The 18930-nt window shown below is 36.0% G+C and overlaps 1 protein-coding gene across 11 annotated transcripts in view; it reads right to left on the reverse strand.

Annotated features, from left to right (window-relative positions):
• Positions 1 to 3697: 3697 nt before the first annotated feature.
• The window catches only part of LOC119140657 (nipped-B-like protein), a 167618-nt gene continuing 152385 nt past the window's right edge, over positions 3698 to 18930 (reverse strand). For 5 of the 11 annotated variants that reach the window (XM_037372162.1, XM_037372165.1, XM_037372160.1 and 2 more), the window contains 13 exons: positions 17513 to 17653; positions 17096 to 17189; positions 16541 to 16695; positions 16236 to 16326; positions 12554 to 12727; positions 11831 to 12021; positions 10941 to 11048; positions 8805 to 9005; positions 8262 to 8408; positions 6550 to 6845; positions 6063 to 6237; positions 5246 to 5431; positions 3698 to 4692 (listed from right to left, as the gene is read on the reverse strand). In XM_037372162.1, the coding sequence (XP_037228059.1) occupies positions 4327 to 4692; positions 5246 to 5431; positions 6063 to 6237; positions 6550 to 6845; positions 8262 to 8408; positions 8805 to 9005; positions 10941 to 11048; positions 11831 to 12021; positions 12554 to 12727; positions 16236 to 16326; positions 16541 to 16695; positions 17096 to 17189; positions 17513 to 17653 (2325 nt within the window). In that variant the 3' untranslated portion in view covers positions 3698 to 4326. Of the gene's footprint in view, positions 4693 to 5204; positions 5432 to 6062; positions 6238 to 6549; positions 6846 to 8261; positions 8409 to 8804; positions 9006 to 9646; positions 9762 to 10940; positions 11049 to 11830; positions 12022 to 12553; positions 12728 to 16235; positions 16327 to 16540; positions 16696 to 17095; positions 17190 to 17512; positions 17654 to 18930 lie in introns of those variants that run through there. The other 6 variants (XM_037372157.1, XM_037372156.1, XM_037372155.1 and 3 more) reach the window with 4 other exon arrangements.

An 18930-nucleotide genomic window follows, 5' to 3' on the forward strand; every position in this document is an offset into this window, starting at 1 on the left:
GAAAATCAGCTAAATCACTATTCTAGCTTTTAGGAACTAGAATACTTGTTTTCAAGATAATGTAGCCACATTGAAAGGCTCATTTTTATGTACAGAGATGGAGAAAAGCTCTTTTGAAGTCAAAACAAAAAATTTTTTAAAATAGTCATTGAAATACTTGCCACTCTGTGTCACAAACCATAACTGGGACAGTCAGTTATTTGGTAATGTACTTTCAAAAGGTGTGTTGTAGACTTCCTTGCCTGGACAGATGATGTCACACACTTCTTCAACCACTGCACTGGTATTTGGTTGCCCGAGCTATTGCTGTTCCTCGCAGGATAAACTCGTCCCTCCCACCAACCCTCATGTTAAGGATTTTTTTGAAGAGAATGTTTGGAAGAGACATTTAACATGGTAGCCGCAAGTAGCGCATACAGTTACATGTATACCAATAAAAAAACCCACAACCCTTTCTAATACAGAGAGCTCCAAAATTAGGTGGGAAACCACATTTGAACCATGTAGAAACTATGTAGTTTTCTGACATGTTGAACATAAACTGGCAAGAATTCTCTCAGAATAATTAAAAAAAGGGTTCCCTAGATGCCTTATAGGTGCCCAAGGCATAATTTGAGCATTGTGAGGATAATGAGAAAGTGAACAACAAAGTGCATGTACATTCTAGGACAAAAACTTGCAAGTTTCATTTTGGAATGGGCCAAACTAAATTCTTACAACATTTATTTTAAATACTTTCATGTTTATTTGTATATAACAATAACACCTTAATATTCTGTCAAAGAAGCATGAAATTTAAAACCTCACTACTTAATGTTAAGAACTCACCCTTTACAACTCAGTACTTTAATGATAAGATGTCTCTGAGGGATATGGAAATGCTTGTATGATTATGGTGTGTGTGCTGGTTTTGGGTGGGATAGAGTTCATTTTTTTCATAGTAGCTAGTATGGGGCTATGTTTTGGATTTGTGATGAAATACAGTGTTGATAATGCAGAGATGTTTTTGTTATTGTTGAGCAGTGCTTACACAGAGTCAAGGCCTTTTCTGCTCCTCACTCCACCCCACCAGCAAGTAGGCTGGAGGTGCACAAGAAGTTGGGAGGGGATGCAGTAGGGACAGCTGACCCCAACTGACCAAAGGGATATCACATACCATATGACATCATGCTCAGCAATATAAAGCTGGGGGAAGAAGAAGGGGGGATGTTCTGAGTCATGGCATTTGTCTTCCCGAGTAACCATTATGTGTGATGGAGCCCTGCTTTCCTGGGGATGGCCGAACACCTGGCTGCCCATGGGAGGTAGTGAATGAATTCCTTGTTTTGCTTGTGTGTGTGGCTTTTGCTGTACCTATTAGACTGTCTTTAGCTCAGTCCATGAATTTTCTCACTTCTACCCTTCTGATTCTATACCCCATCCCACTGTGAGGGGAGTGAGGAATCAGCTGCGTGGTGCTTAGTTGCCAGCTGGGGTTAAGCCATGACAGCATGGCTCTTTGGTGAGTGGAAGCAAACTTCTGCCTTGGGCTCTTGCTGTTTCTAGTGTATGAGACTTCTGAGTGTTGGCACATAACAAAAGCATTAGGTGTTTATTTGAGTCCAATTCCGTTAATATCTGTCTGGCGCTCAGAGTTAAAATGTGTTATCTTTACAGTAAGTATCAACTGAACTGATCCATTCATTATCCTGGATCATTATTAACACCTGCGTTTAGGCAGAACATCCTGCTGGTTAACTAGCACCCATGAGTCAGACTCAATTACAAATTTTTTTTTGTCATGAGCCACAAATACATTTAAGATCTACTTCAGTGCTACAAGGTATTTCATGTTAGAGCTAATATGTTGATCACAATCCAATTATTTCACAGTAACAGTATTTTCACTAGCGACACCACAACAGCAAAACAAAGGCTAAAGTTAGACTTAAATATTAAATAGCTTTTTAATGGCCACACCTTGTTAAAATACTTATGCTGAATATTGCCCATGACTACCTTTATAGATTTTAGAGTTGTTAATATAAGTAATAGAGAACTTAAAAAATATAAAAGGGCATTACTTAATAATTAAAAAAATACTTATTTGTAATTAAAGTTTTGACAAAAGTATTGTGACCTTTTATAGTGCATATAATGAAAATATTGAAGAATTAGTCTGTAATTTTACAGTACTGAAATGGAAGATTAAAAATAATTTATTTCTTTTATATTTAGATTGTGGAAGTGTCCATGTTTTCTTAAAGAGTACAATATGGTTAGTGTTAATTCTAAAAGCTTGACAACATCCCTTTGTTAGGTAAGCTACCGCGACAAGTTTCCATGTACAGAACTTGCAATCAAAGGGAGAGAGCAGTAAGAATAAAAAAATTCAGTAGTTATGTGTGGAAAAAAAAATACTACAAAGTTATGTCAATATAAAAAAATAAAATTCTGTTACTGTATCAATTACTGCACTGCAGCACTTATGTACACCCCCCCATTTTGGTTCCAGAGCTACAGGGGTGACTGCTTTTTCTACTTCTCCCTACTTTAAAAATACCTATCTTAGCACAAAATGTGGCTTTTTGTACAATGAAGAAAATACCATGAATGGTGAAAACAAAAAGGTGAGAAAATATTTGTCTTTATAAAAATTCCAGTGGTGAAACAGCAAAAAGGCATTTCCCATGGGAACAATTACTAACTAGATTCTGAGGAGTAGATTAATTAATTCATTCAGTTTAATGTTTTTTCTGTACATGAGTGTATTTTGGAATAATGTTACTATCCCTCACAAATCTAATAATGCATTAGAATTCTGCAAGCTAGTTTCATCAAAAGTCTCCTATCAATAAATTAAACTTGTAAAAGAAAATAAACATAAGAGAAAGTTTTACTTATTGAGGAACACCTGTTTTAGATAAACACATTTGAAAACATAGCAGGGTTTAATATTCCCCTAAAAAGTTTAGTAGTTTTAGATTTTCTGTTTGCAAATCTGCTGCTTTTGTTACTCTCTAGGAAGGCAGACTGCTTATGAAAGGCTTATGGTAAAGCAGTTGAAGCAAATGCTTCTGAAAGCTTTCAATAGCATTTTTTCAATTTACAAAATGTGAAATCATCTTTCAATTAGTAAAACAAAATAGGCTAATATACAAATGTTTTTTTAAAAAAATTCATTTGTGAAGGAATGTAACTTAATTACCCAGATTCATACCCATTCACTCTTCAGATAGTGGTAGCTATCTCCTTTTGACACAAGGCCTCTCTATATTAACCCAGAGAAATGCATGCATGGCCAGATAGCCCAGGCAGAATAGTCATTCAGTTTTCCCAAAATTTAAACTATCATAAATTACCATTTGGACAGCATTAGAAATAAATTGAAGCATACAAGGAATAAACTATAGTTTCTTTTTATATCAAAATGTACTCTTGAAAATGTGTTTGACACAGTGCTAAATCATATAGTTAATACTAAATATTGCAGGATACAATAAAACCCTGGAGTTAACTTGTGTTTACACCCTTTAAGGGATAAAAATAAAAAGATACCAATTATTCAGAAGTCAGCCTATACAAACTGTATAAACAATATTTTATGTCTTGTTTTGAAAACCACTAATATAGTAAATTTTACATAAAAGACTGAAGAATAATATAAATGGATTTAAACAGATCTTTACAATAAGAAATTCAAATGGAAACAGACAAGTAACAAAGTAGTAAAAAAATTTATTGCAGTATTCATTCCACCAGATTTGCTGGGGATCCCTTTTCTCATGTATTATTTTAGGGGTGACCCAATACATCAAAATCTACATTTACAAAAACTGCTCCTGCAAATAGGTCATAGATACTGCATGCTTTTTTCCTTCAACAGAATAAATTATATATCCAGGAGATTCTGCCATTTTACAGCCTGGAAAAACAATGCTTCCCTGGAAACTGGGCTAAGCTAAAGAAAGCCATCCGCTGCTAGGTTAAACTCCAAGAACACTTTATTAAGAACATTAACAGACTAATTTTCAACATTCACTTATTTTTTTAAACAGAAAGGTTTTTTTTTTTCCAAGATATAAACATTTTTTTGTTAAACTATAATACAGTGGGAGTAAAAATGAACTGAGAAGTTTCTGCTGCACAACAGCGAAGGAAGCTCCCACAGAAGTGTTTACCAAACATTTCCTTCTTTTTTCCTGCATCCCAGGTTCCATTCTTACTCTTCATTTAACTGATTTGTTTTTTGTGTGTGTGTGGTTTTTTTTTTTCCCCCATAAAGTTGATATTTCAAGTTTTCCTGTTATTTCAATTCCTGTAAATTTGGCTGCATGTACAAATTCATTAGCTGGAAGTTCCATCCTTGGCAGCATACAGCAATCGTAAAGTCTGTACAACTTTATTAGTCAGCTTATTAGCACTTGTTAGAGCAATTTTTTTGTATATTATGTCTGACTCTTTAATAGTGTCTACCCAAGGCACCAGTTTGCGGCCATCACGGCGCTTAGCCTCAGTCCAGGAGCCACTGTAGGAGCCTGCCATCCACTGAACACTGAAGCCATTGCTGGTTTTCTGTACTACTCTTGCAATTTGTGGTCGGTCTTTGTACTTTGGACAGCAAATAGCGATGACATCCATGACATCAACACTTTCATTCATCTGTGCTGCCAACTCCGTAGAGTCTGAATTTCGTTTTGACCTTCTCAATGACTAAAACATTGGGGGGGAAAAAAGACCAAGTGTTACACAAAAGAACTTTAGTGAAATTATTGCTTTTATTGCTTTTAATCCCTTGACGCCGGGAGTTGGGATTTCCCAGCACACATTCCATTGCCGGCAATGAGACGCACCGCCAGCGCCAAGGGGTTAACATATCCTTGTAAAACCACATACTCTTAATTTGTACCCGTGTCTTTATCTCTTATTGATATATAAAATTATATATACACATAAATCAAAGCTACATAAAAACTTGGCAACAATAAGAAGGATAACACATAGTACATTCCAAAGGAAAATTAATAAATTTTTATAGGGGATAAATCTCATTTTCTAGTTTGGTTGGTTTTTATTGTCTTTTCTGTTAAACTTTCTACAAAAGTTGTATAAATGGTTAAGTAGAGAATCTCTATCTACAAAATGCTTTCTTCCATGTAGATTACATTACTTGGTGTACATTTAATATAATAGACTGACATTTATAAGCACAAAAATAATTTTACGTAATACGCTGCGAAATACGTTGACTCCTCCTCCGCCTCACCCCTGAAGTGCCTCCTCCTCTATCCTCCCCATCACTTTCATCATCCTCTGTCTCAGCTGCATTGTTTTTAGGGCTGCCTCCTCCAAGCAGCGAGGTAATTGCTTTGTTCCGAGCATTTGTGCTAGCTGACACCTCTCCCTCTTCTTCCTCTTCATCAGGATCCAAATGTTCCATAAGGAGCTTGAACTATTAAAAAACCCAAAACACAGATCAGTCCACATTCTAAGTTTTAAAATAGGTATTCATATCACACTACATTAAATAACAAATGAAAAGATAAAGAAACAGAGTAAACCAAATGGCAGACAACTTACAAACTTCAACAGCTTGGGTTCTGTTCTACAAACTTTTTTAACTTTCATTTTCTAGTAGATATGCAAGAGGTTTCTTCCTGTGTTTCCAAAATTGCTCTAGTTAATATTTTAAAGAATTAGGGGGAGGAGAAATGTAAATACACTAGATCTGGTCTCTGTTCCTATGAGGGAAACAGGGATAAAGTGAACAAGTTACACAGTAGAGGTATACAAGATGGATACCAGAAATTAGAAGATACTCTGTAAAAAGCCAAAACCAGGACAAAGATTAATATCCTTTAGTTGAAATTCATTTTTATTGTATTTAAATTTATTAGAAGTCTTTGAAAGATAATCCTGCTAAACATCCTGAAAGGAAACTGAGTTTTCAGTATACCACATAAGATTACCAGGAACTTAACATTTTTAAATGTTCATCCAATACATCAGCATCTACTTTCAGTTTATAGTGTGTTACCTAGTTTGAAAGGATTTCAGATTTTCTGCAGCGCAACTTTACTCACATCTAAGTACTGTTTTACTATACTCCTCTTTACTTCTTCAGTGATCTTGGAATTAGCCATATCGCTCTGCAGAAAATCCAGAGTTTGTTTTGGATGGAAATGAACTCCTGTCTTCCTGTTTATCGCTTTATCATAAACTTTTGCAGATTCAGATGGAGAATATTTCTGAATTTTACTGTTTAAAAAAAACAGAAGAGAAGAGCTTTTAAGGAAAGTCCAAAGCAATTTCAAGGAAAAACTTTTAAAATCTTCAGTCTAAGTAGTTATATTTTAAGCATTCTGTATACAATGGACATCCTGGTAAGAAATAAAATCATTGCTTTTTCTAAGCCAAAGTTTCATTACATTCAACCTATTACATGTTTTTTCTCTTATACAATTCTATTGCTTAAACAACTATTAACAATCAACTTTAAAAAAACCCCACACAACAACTTCCAAACAACTGTCTAGATAACATGATGGCCTATTATCTAAATATCCTTACCTATCAGAGAATCCACAGAGGTTCTTTAAATGCTGTTTCAGCATCAAAAGTAATAATATGCCTTGGGAGACATTTGCAAATTCAATTAAAGGAGCTGAATTTTCTGGTAAACATTTCATCACAGAATTTATATCATTTTCTTCATCAGAATCTGAATCAGAGTCTACTCGTTTCCGTAACCTCCGAGGCTTAGAAGCTTCCTCCTCAATTTCGCTCTCGCTACCACTGTTACTGTCACTCTCGGTCTCCTCATCTGATGAAGGCTTTCTTTCCTTTTTTTTGTTTTTCACCATAGACTGTGAGACAGAGAAGTTAACACATATTCCAAAATTATGGTAAGTACCATCATGTACATTTCTAAAAAAAATCTTTCCAAAAATCATTATTGGCTTAAATTCAGTAGAATTTCCTGATCAATGTTATTAATTTGTAACTTGATATTGAAAGATTAAAATTATTTATGGCAAAAAGATGCTGAATTATAATCCAAGGCCCCCGAAAAAGTGATCCAAAGTCCACATTTTTTTGCAAGGTGGTTAAAGAAGGAACTGAAGCAGTAAGTACTCCACTGGCATGTTATTCTTAAAAGCACTGCTCAAGTTTGTTAGCAGAGACAGTAAAATGCAGTAGAAGGCCAAATACAATGAAACAGGAAGACAATTCCATTTTTGTTTCACCTGAATATAATTTTTTCATGTTACATATATTTCCATAAATACTTTGGTACAGACTAGTCCAAGCTGGTTTTAATCCTTGTCTCTGTTAAAATTCTATGACACTAATTGCACTGCTGACCAGAGAAACCCCCAAGTCATTATATACAGTATTACTAATAATCAGTTCTACTACTTATAAAGCTACAGAATTTCACACTTGTGTTATTACTGCACATAGTATGATTCCTCATAACACAGAACTTAAGATGTCCCAAATAGGATCTCATCCTCTATGTGCTGATGCTACACACTAGTCCCCCATCTGAATAACATGCTGTTTCTTTCTAGCAGATTAAAAACCTACTTTAGTAGGATGAGAATTCAAAGCAGTGTACTTTTCAGGTATCAACTCTGACTTGTACTTACTAGTCAGTCAGATTGGAAATTCTAGAAATGGATTTGTTTCCCAACAGTTTAGACCTTCTACTGTTAAAGTTGTCCAGGAAACAAAGACATTGAAGTCTTTAAGAAACAGAGGCCTTTTTCTTACAGGGTTGTGTACTGCCATAACAACAGATACTATACTGTTATTTGGGTTCTTATATGCTACATTAAGACATATTGCACACTTTTCTTGCAATAAACAACGCATATAAAATCTCCCAGATGACACATGTGCAACTGTCATCAGCTATTTGACAACAAAAGAAACAGCAAACTAGATTATTAAAATTAAACAATCAAACACAATAAACCAATATTTCACTATAATTCTGGGTTCATGTACTTCCCAGATGCATGCAATTAATATTAATTCCAATTAATTTGTCATTCTTTTTTAATAACATAAGCAGCAATGTAAGAAAAGTTTTTAATTAGTGTCTACCAGGTGCAGGCCAGAACAGAAAAGGTTGCTTGTTTTTTAACTACTGGTTACAAAGTAACACTACTGGTCCATATCATAATAATGGTACTGTATTAACTGAAAAATTGACCAAATTATAGAGAAGATATGTTGCTGCCATAATAAATATACTAAAATATAAATATACATACCTCTTTAAATGACTGTAGTAGGTTGCTACCAGAAACTGATAGTGTGATGTCTATATGATGCATTATAAACAGCGGCTCTTCCTGCGTTTGATAAGGAAAACAGGCTAGATTGTCTGCTATGTACAAGAGCATATTCACCTCTGTTTTCTGGAAGTTAAAAAAAAACCCAAAACTACATGTAAATATACATACAAATATCTTAGATTTATACACTTATCCCGTGTTCCTAACAGTCTAGAGCAAAAACATGATCACAAATTTTATTCTACATACCTCCCCAAACCTGCTCTAAACAACATGTATATATGCAAAATTTAGTCATACCTGAAGATACTTTTGCATTATTCTGTACCTTTCTGTACTCAGTTTGGATTGATTGGAAATAATGTAACAAATGCATTCTATTATATAGGTACAAAGCAAACCAAAGTACCTTAAGGAAATAAAGCTTTCAATAATTATGTCATAAAAATACACCGTAAAAGGAGAATTTAAACTTGTAATGCTGTATTTTATTTTTAAGTGAAGGAAAGTGATGCTTACTGCAGTATCATCAAAGAGGTTGAGTAAAGAAATTAGAAACGCTCGTCTGTGTTGACGGTTCCCTCGGATCATGGAGTATAGGTGTGAACACAATGCATTGGATGATTCATCATGTCTAAAACCTCTTACAGGATCCTTTGGGCAAGTATTGATTGCCTGTTGTACCTGATAAGACATCTTCATACCAGCCACTGCTTTCATCTGAAATAGAAAAGTATTTATTTAAACCATTGCTTTTAAACAGTAAAGCTGAAAGTGGAAAATTAAACAAATGCCTGTCAAAAGAAACTGTCAGCTCATGTTTTAGCTTACTTCCTTTTAAGTGGATGCTCATCTGAGGTTTAACTTTCAAACATGCACTGAGGTGGCACTACTACCTTTTGAGTTGGCAAACAAAGACAGAATTTGTGGCAAAGAGCAAAATGTCTTTCACCATAAATTCTGTTAGAACATATAGCTAATCTGTTTACCCACTGCAGCCAGGTATTCCAATTTAAACGATTTTCAAGAATACTGAAATGTTTTCATACACGAACAAAATATTTTACCAAATGTGTATGCTTGATGTCACTTGTGAAACCAACAACTGAGTCCATTAGTACAATAGGACTAAAAAACAGAAAGTGAGGGGTTTTTGCATATATTCTGTAATTTCCAGCTGATTTTACTTACGTCAAGGCTTCTGCTCTAGTTTCAGAACAAACAATCTCTAGCTAGGCTGCATATCCAACTCTCCTCATACCACCTCTGCTTCTGTTCAGTGTAGTTGTCTATTCATCTATACATTGTCCTAAATCCCATCTGCCTACCATAGCAAATTTCATATGCTAGCCTTCACCTACTGGATTAGGTATCTGTTTGGGTTCCACGAACAGTGCAGTGCTCCAATTTCAGTTGAATACAATCAGATTTAGGAAGTCCCACAATGTAGTACACATACTCAACCAAGACTGGGACCTGAAATAAGGAGAGGGTGCTGTAGCTCAATTTCAGATCTTAAGCAGAACTAATGGCACTGTGCCACAAACTCTACAAGTCTTCACTGTGCCCTCAGATTTTTCCTTTCAGCAAGATCCCTCAGTTCTTAACACCTTTCTATGCTTCTGCTTAGATTACAATTTATAAAACCTTGATGCCTTAATATTCTAATACATATACACCAAGGACCTCTACTTTTACAAGCTGTTCTTCTTCCCTAGTCTACTGACACAGGAAAATCATTGCTAAACATTATGAAACAGCTGTCCTTACCTCTTACCAAATAAATGCTCTTGTATACTATTCAGTGAACACAACACTACTGTGAATTAAAAATTAAAGGAATTTTTAGACTGGAAGAGATGCTTCAAATTATTATATACTTTCTATTTCTAAGAAGCAAAATCTCCAAACAGGGGAAAGAGTTGGGATCTTCATTACAGCTACTTATTGTTTATTTGTGTGCTGTTTTTTGGCTGGGATAGAGTTAGTTTTCTTCACAGTAGCTAGTATGGGGCTATGTTTTGGATTTGTGCTGAAAACAGTGTTGATAATGCAGAGATGTTTTAGTTATTGCTGAGCAGTGCTTACACAGAGTCAAGGCCTTTTCTGCTCCTCACCCCACTCCACCAGCAAGTAGGCTGGGGGTGCACAAGAAGTTGGGAGGGGGCACAGCTGGGAGAGCTGACCCCAGCTGACCAAAGGGATCACATACCATATGACATCATGCTCTGCAATATAAAACTGGGGGAAGAAGGAAGGCATGTTCAGAGTGATGGCGTTTGTCTTCCCGAGTAACCGTTATGCATGATGGAGCCCTGCTTTCCTGGAGATGGCTGAACACCTGCCTGCCCATGGGAAGTGGTGAATGAATCCCTTGTTTTGCTTTGCTTGCGTGCACAGCTCTTCTTGTTGTACCTATTAAACTGTCTTTCTCTCAACCCATGAGTTTTCTCACTTTTACCCTTCTGATTCTCTCCCTCATCACACCAGGGCAGGGAGTGAACAAGTGGCTGTGTGGTGCTTAGTTGCTGACTGGGGTTAAACCATGAGAATTTGTTACTTTACATTCCTTTTCTGCAGCTGAGGTCTATTGAAGCGTTAAGTCACCCAAGAACATAACAGTATTTTGTAAAAGCATAAATTAGAATTACTTACGTGAATGAACCCAGCATATTTTTTGTCTATTTCCACCAACTGCTGGTCAGCTTTGTTTCGCATAGAGGGTTCTGGATCTGTGCCCATAGCAATTAAGTATGGCACACACTTGAAAAACAAATGAAATGATTATTCATTGTACTTCCTCTTTCTCACTCTTTGTTCTTCTATTACACTGTTCTTGTTATGTTCTGACTACTGCAGAAACTAGAATAGGAAGCTATATGCAACTTACTACCTGACTACTTTTTTGCAAGCAAACAGTACAAAAATACACAACAGACCAGCACTACAAACGATAGAAGTTGTATGAGGTTTCAGGTAGTATTTCCATTTCTCTAAAACTGTAAAATCAATTCACACTACAATGAAATACCATTAAAAAAAGAAAACACCACTTATGACTGAACATGCACAATGGCTGTGGTATAAACAAATAATTACAAAACTATTATGCAAGCAAAGAATAATGGAGATAACTGAAGTTCTGACATTGACTCTGAATTCCATAGTGTTTGGAGGACATGGGGATTGAGGCGGAGGCAGGCTGACACAGTTTTCAGGATGAAGAATCAAAGAAAATAGCTTGCCATACACCTGAAATTTATAAGTATAACAGAAATATGCTCCAATGTACATTTTTAAGTGCTCTTTAGGCACTGGCTGGGCTTTTACATCTTGATCTAAAGACAAGAAAATACAGCATTTGGAATCTCACTGGGTAAACAACATAAAATAGATTTCAAAATATGCTTTCTGTAAAGGCCCCTTGCTACAATATGAAATTACTATAACACAGCTGAAAGATAAAACTAGAAATGTATCTAGCAAGCATAAAAACCTCCGAAAACCTGAATAACAAAACCTTCCATCATAAAAGCCCACCATACCTGAACAGGATGGATGAGACCTTGGTTTAACGTCAGTGCAATGACATTTAGAGCAAAGTGGCGTACACTGGACTGAGTATGAAAGAAAGCCTCAAGGACCTGTTTGAGATATAGCTGCATGATGGAACTACTCATCCCTGAGGAAATATCACCCATTTCTTTTAGGTCTTCCTGCTTTGCTACTTTTTTCCCTGTAAAAAGGACAACAGCAATAGCACACTCAGCACAGTATAATCATTTACTTTGCCATTACTTGATGTGCACTCATCTTTAAGCTTATACAATACATACACATTCCAGTTGTCTTTAGAATGGGTTTATGATCTCATGAAACAGAGCAGTGATAGCAAATAGACTTCAAAAAACTAGAGACACTACTTTAAAGTCCTGTTCCTCAATAAAGATTTTAATTTTTAAAATATTTCTTATTTTGTATCTGCAAATTAACCTTACAGAAAATTTTGATAAAAACTATTACTACCATCATTACAGCAATTAGGCATTCTGGATTGCTTTCAGGATTTATACACCTTGAAAGTAAATAATAAGCTAATTTCTCAATATACGTATGTACATAATGAATTTTTGAAAATTATTCTAGAGATACTTTGTGTACAATATTATTGATAACAATCTTATAGTGACTCAGTTCATGTATATAGTAACCGTATGCAAGAAAGTTAGGTTTTGCATGCCTCTAGCACAGAAGAACTCAACACTTACAGTCTCTGTCTGCCTGCTGCATACGTGTATCCTCCTCCTGCAAGTAGGTCTGGAGGTTTTTTAACACCTGGATTTTTAAGTTTACTGAACAGTTCTTATCTGAAAGAATGCTGTTGTACAGAGTCTTCACTTCCTGTTCAAACATTAAACTTGGGTGTTGTATAAATGCAAATCCTAAGGATGAAAAAATAGGAAGCATTCCACATTATTATCTAGAAATTGTATTTCTGCTTTTTAAGTCTTTCTTCAAAATAGAGGTATGAAGTTTATCTCCTCCCAACAGCATAGCTTTTCCTACTACAAGCAGTATTGCTTTTTCGTATGGACATTCTAAGCTTGTAAGGAGGGCTTATATAGCCACAACAGTTTTATTAGCTACGACAGTTCTATTAGCTATGACTCTGATAAAGATGGGGTGCCGACCCAGGGCAGTTGCACTAAGAAGAATTACACAGGTCTGGAGTTATGTCCAGTGTAATGGTCTGCATCTGAATGACTAGGAGATCTCCCAAAAGCAAGGGAGGAACATTGCTAAAAATTACCTATTGCTTTTCTAATACATTTTGAGAAAAACATTCTGTTCAAACTGTGAAGAGTTATTCATATGGAGGCAGAGCAAATGAGGAAAAATTGATAAATACCATGAGTATTAAAAAAATAAAATCTTAAAAGAAAAAAACACATAGTGAACACAGTAAAACAAAATTTATACCTCTTGCTGTCATTATTTATATACCTATTAAGATCTTCTCTTGAAAACTATCTGAAGCATTCCCAAGACTACATCTGTTGGAAGATACACACTATAGAACTGCTTTTAGCTGCATCCCTACCCTTGACAAAGAACTGGTTATTCTTAATCAGGGAAGTCTTTGCTTCATAAAAACTTTGATCTAAATTAGTGACAGTATATATAATTTTAGATCACATATGTAGATTTAGAAGCACTGCTGACATTCTTACAGTGTATCATAAAATAAACAGCAATGGGAACACAACTTCCCAATTTAAACTGTGTTTAACTACTTGATTCATTTTTTATTAAGACTGCGAGAAAAGCAGACACTAAGTATTTTTCACAGCCACAGAAAACTAAGATTCTGAATGAACACAGAAAACATAAACATAATAGAAGAATGGGGGAAAACAAAATAAAAGTATGCAAAAGCAATGTATAAAAGTGGCTGAACAAAAGGAAGACTGAATCAGGTTTTTAAAACTGGCTCTGTGCACACAGAAAAGACAACGTAGGTAAAGGCTAAGTCTAGGGCAAGACCTCAGTGTGTTTAAGATCTCATTTCAGTCTCAAAACAGGAATAGGAGAGAAGACAGGGGAGACTGAGGGGAGAGGTGAAAAAAATTAGTGATGCTCCTCTGAAGTATGTATAATTGTACACTCTATACAGGTGTATATTGATGTTTATAACTTGAACACCTCTAAGAAAATCCAACCCATTTCTTAAGGTTAATTTTAAAAATTAAAAGCATTTGCATGTATGTTTAACAATCCATAACTCTTCCCTTCTTTCATTCACTTAAGAGAGTCTAAAGCAGGAGTCCTCAAACTACGGCCCCCCAGGGTCCTCAATCCGGCCCCCGGTATTTACAGAACCCCCCCGCCAGGGGTTGGGGGGGGGGGGGAACCAAGCAGCCGTAGATGACTGCCTGCCCCTTCATCCGCGCCGGCCCCCTGGTTAAAAAGTTTGAGGACCCCTGGTCTAAACCCACCAGTATTCTCAAGGAAATTCTTATTTTTTCCATCTCCTGTAAGCAGGGAAGAAATCTTACTTGGCATAAGAATTTGTCATAGGAGATGAAAAAAGGCATCTGCTGTGTTCTTTTAAGGACTGACTTCACATCTTGGGGCTGCCCTCACACCACTTCTCTTCATACCTTTGTTTTCACTCTCTTAAGAGTAAGCACTGAACTTGGGCGAGTAAGTCATTACCTATTAGATACTTATAGGTTTAGCTAAATTTACTAACAAAATTTTGTATCCTCAATCTGCCTTGCAAGTACACATCTAGAAGAGAAGCATAACCATAATTATTAAAGCTTATGGTTAAGCTTAATCCCTCAAGAGCAGTGACACATCCCAAAACAAAGGCTAAAACTGTTGAGTGTCCTTACTGAAAGGACACACTAATAATTACTGATAGGAAAGCACATGCTCTTCACATGATACCTTCACTGTATATACATGTTGAATTACCTTGTTAGTAATTTTCACCTTATTGCTGCACACAAATGTTGTATGTATTTGAAAACTTGGCTCAATTACCAGCCTGTAAGTTAGAACTTTGCACTGCCTACCACATCTCTGTACATCCAGCAGCAACCCTCAAAGTGCAACCACTACTTAGATGAGATTAATATATAACTGAAAATAGTTGTCTGAGGTTTCATTAAAATACAGACATGCTTATGGGCAGAGGAAAAAAAAAAAATATATGAAGAATGCCTACTGATAGCCAGCCCTGTTTTCTCCTCTTCCCCCAAACTGATCACAGTTCAGTCTACAATTTAGAAACATTTTTGATAAATGCAACATTCTCAGCATCCATGAGTAAAGTAATTACGCCTATGGTTAGGAAGACAGTCCCTAACCAATGGGCAATATTCTGTAGAGGACAATTAAATTAGAATGGACTACAGTAAGCATTGTGCATCTTGATACAATGCCTAGAAAAACTTCCAGCTAGTCCAGAACACTGTAGCATTGCTCCTGCAACAGAGGCAACTCTAAAGCCATTAATCCCACTCAGCTGTCTGAAATTGTTTCCTCACAGAATATTAAACCAAGATTCAGTCTCTGTCCTTATCATTGGAGTCCTCCCTAGCTTGAGCTGAAGTAGGATATCTAAAAAACCATCTAAACAGCAATGTAAGGAGACAAATTCTTGTCCATAATTAATCCATACAACGCAACTCACATGTATGCGAGACAGCTTTTGACTAAGCCATAACCATGAACTGAACTCTTCCAGAAACCAAGGCCTATCTGCCCAAACAAGAGTCTCTCACATATACAGTTTTGGTCCTTGAGCAGAAGATGAATGTAATACAAACCACTCAATGGTATTTTATGCACTACTGCAAGTCACTGAGATACCACACTAATGCCTTCAGATAAAGAATCTATTTAAAACTGAAATACTACCAAATTCTCAAGCCAAACTGTAATATTTAGACTATGACATCATCTCAGTGCCTCCTGAAATTTCAGAGTATCCTCCAGTTGGTATAAACTGCCAGAATTCCCTTGACTCCTGTAGAATATCTGCCCCTACACTTAAAATTCTCAAAGTTTTTCCAGCATTTTTTCTAGTTATTCTTTAACCATACCCTGTGGACTGAAAAATGAGATTGAGTTACAACATACTTGCATGTGGGAAAAAAAATAACATCTCCATTACTTCGGAAATCTGATGCTTTTTAAGACTTGGTCACACATCAAAAAAGCATTAGCTGTCAAGAGCATCCAATCTGCTGCAGAATTATGCAACTTCAAAGTATCCCTCTGACTACATTTCTATAGCCAGTTCTCAAATAAGACATGCGGTGAACTTTGATTTAAAATCAAACAAACTCCCCTGCCACTACACAAATAAATGAATTCTTGCTGAAATGCATGGATTTTTACTATAGCAGAATAATAATAAAAACTATCAATATTTCTTACCAAGGCCAATAATGGCTTTTGTCTGTACTTCTTCATCTGAATGCTTTGTAAAATACATCAGCAGTTCAAGTACTTTATCCTTAATGTTAACCTGAGGAAATTAAAATTAAAATAACTATTTGAAGATGAAACAGATGTTTTTAATCTCTTATAAAAAGGAGAAAAACCATGTATTTACAAAAAGCTATATTGTACACATTATGAAAAAATACATAGCTTTGAGGGACTAGAAACAGTGTGCTTGCAAATCAAAGTGGATCATTTAATATACATAAGACACGGAGAGTAAATACAAGTTATTTTACCTTACTGTTGCCCTTAAAATCTTCCTGATCAAAATCAAAATGCCGACACAATGCTCCAACAGTGAAAAGTGATCTAAGGAGTGCTGGTTTATTGGCAGTAAGTACTGTACTGTTGGGGTCTTCTTGGTATTGACTTTTTAATTTCAAAAGTGCACCTACAATAAGATAAAAGTTTTGATCACAGTATTTAATCATGGCGCATCCCCAAGACAAGACTCACAACCAAAACTGAAGTGACAATTATTGTCACAGCGCTCTCCAAACTATCAAGCTGCAACAAGGTCTTTTACCATCTCATACCAACACACTCTTCATGCCAGTCCCTCTGCTGTTTTCTCCTCACCTCCTCCAAAGCACATGCCCTCTCTCCTCTTGCCTCTTCTTCAGCTGCTCTCTCTTCATTGGCTCTCAACCACTTAACAGAACCAGCCACAGCTGCACCTTATCTACATCGGCCAACCCACCGCCCCTGAAGCCAGCCCACAGTTGTATATTATCAATGCTAATTAACCCAGCTTCATTCCTCTACAAATTATATGTTGTGATTTTACTTACCATAGTATCTATTAAAACAGGCCCACACAAATTTATAGTTCTGGGTGACCTTGTTCACAACAGCCCCAAGACAGCTCACACAATGCTGAACAACCTAGGATCAAGAAAGAACAAATGAGTTCTATATTTAGAAGCTAAACCAGATTTTTGTTAAGTTATGTAGGAAAAAGCTATGTAGAACCAAAACTAAAGACCTAAAAGATGTAATGTCCATCTCCTAGACTGCTCTGAAAACCTGCCCAAACTTATACTTGTTAAAATATAACACCACATACAAACACCAGTAAACCAAAAGAACATTGATTTTTCATGGCTCAAAAGTTATTTTCATAATGAAGACAGACTTTCTTTAAGTCTAAACCGTGTATTTCATAATGTGAAATGGAATCAACTGAATAGCAGCAATTAAAAGCTTACCGTCATGCCATATTTGATGATAAGTTTCATGAGGTCTTCCTCAATAGTAGCAAGAAAGGTCTCACTTGGGTGCTCCATTAATGGAACTACAAGTTCTAATATTTTTGCAACATTGCAGATTACCATGAAATCATTCTGGGTCTGAAACAACAGTATTTATAGCACTTAACATTCCTGTCTGTGTTACCTATAAGCCAAGTATTATTATTATTATTCTTATGTAATTATATGTATTAACATTACATAATTAATATTAATACAATACAATTACATAATATTATACAATTATGTATGTTATGTAAGATATTTGGCAAAGATTTAAAAGAATATTTATGTAGTTTACATCTGCTTTTAAATTACATATTATTTTGAAAGCAAGTTCTTGTTCTCTACAGAACTTATAGAAAAAAAATAATCGGTAGAAGCAGAACTTCACCTCCCATCAAGGCTATTGCAGACCTGAAAACTTTTGGTCCTTATAATTTTTTTGAGTCCTACAACAATTCAAAAGGAACTCTTCCTGACACAAGGTGGTGCATCTCACCCCCTCCCCTGGGCCGCTATAGGATCTCAGGAATCCCCAATAGGCCTTAGCCTCTGCATAATGAGTTGGATGGATAAGCATCCCTTGATCATACTAGCAACTTTTTGCCTGGCTGAGGTGGAAAATGGCACTGACTGTATCAGAAACAATTCCTATCTGAATCATAACATCCCCTAACAAGTCTGGGAACATTCCTTATCTGAATCCAAGTGGTATGGTACCACTGTCACTGGAATTTTGAAAAATCCCAGGAATTACTGACTTGGATTGTGGCCAGGACAGAAAATTACTGTTGACTAAAGCCAATCATCTCTGAACCTATAAACAGTGGTCTTAGCGAGGCCCTTCTGAGCTCTCCTGGACCACAGTGGGCTGCAAACAGCATCTCCCTCTGAGTGGGACACCTCTCAGAGTTTGTAAACTCCAAGTTTGCAAAGTTAGGAGGACCACTGCCGAAAACTAACAACAGAGCCTGGGCTGATACCCCCACTCCTCGAGGCTCAACCCTTCACCCGCTGAGAAATGCAAAGGCATTCAATGTGAATATTTCACTGAACTCAAGGGGAACTTTTAATGGGTATACCTTTGTACATTTTTTTATATATATGTGTATATATATACACACACACATCTATTCCTTTGTGCATGTGTGTGTGAATTGATTTAGGTACCTCATAACAAGTATTGCCATTACAAATCCATAGTTAAAGCCACTTTTGTAATTTAAGCAAATCCTATTGATTCACTTTGTAAATGTTAAAAATAGTCAAAGGTTAAGTGCTGCTAGAATCTTATGATTGAACTTAAATTGTGAATAAACCTTAGACATCCTTTAGATATAAACCGTTGTCCAAGTCTGAGACTAGGACTGGAT

This window comes from Falco rusticolus, chromosome W, assembly GCF_015220075.1.
Source record: "Falco rusticolus isolate bFalRus1 chromosome W, bFalRus1.pri, whole genome shotgun sequence".
Lineage (NCBI taxonomy): Eukaryota > Metazoa > Chordata > Aves > Falconiformes > Falconidae > Falco > Falco rusticolus.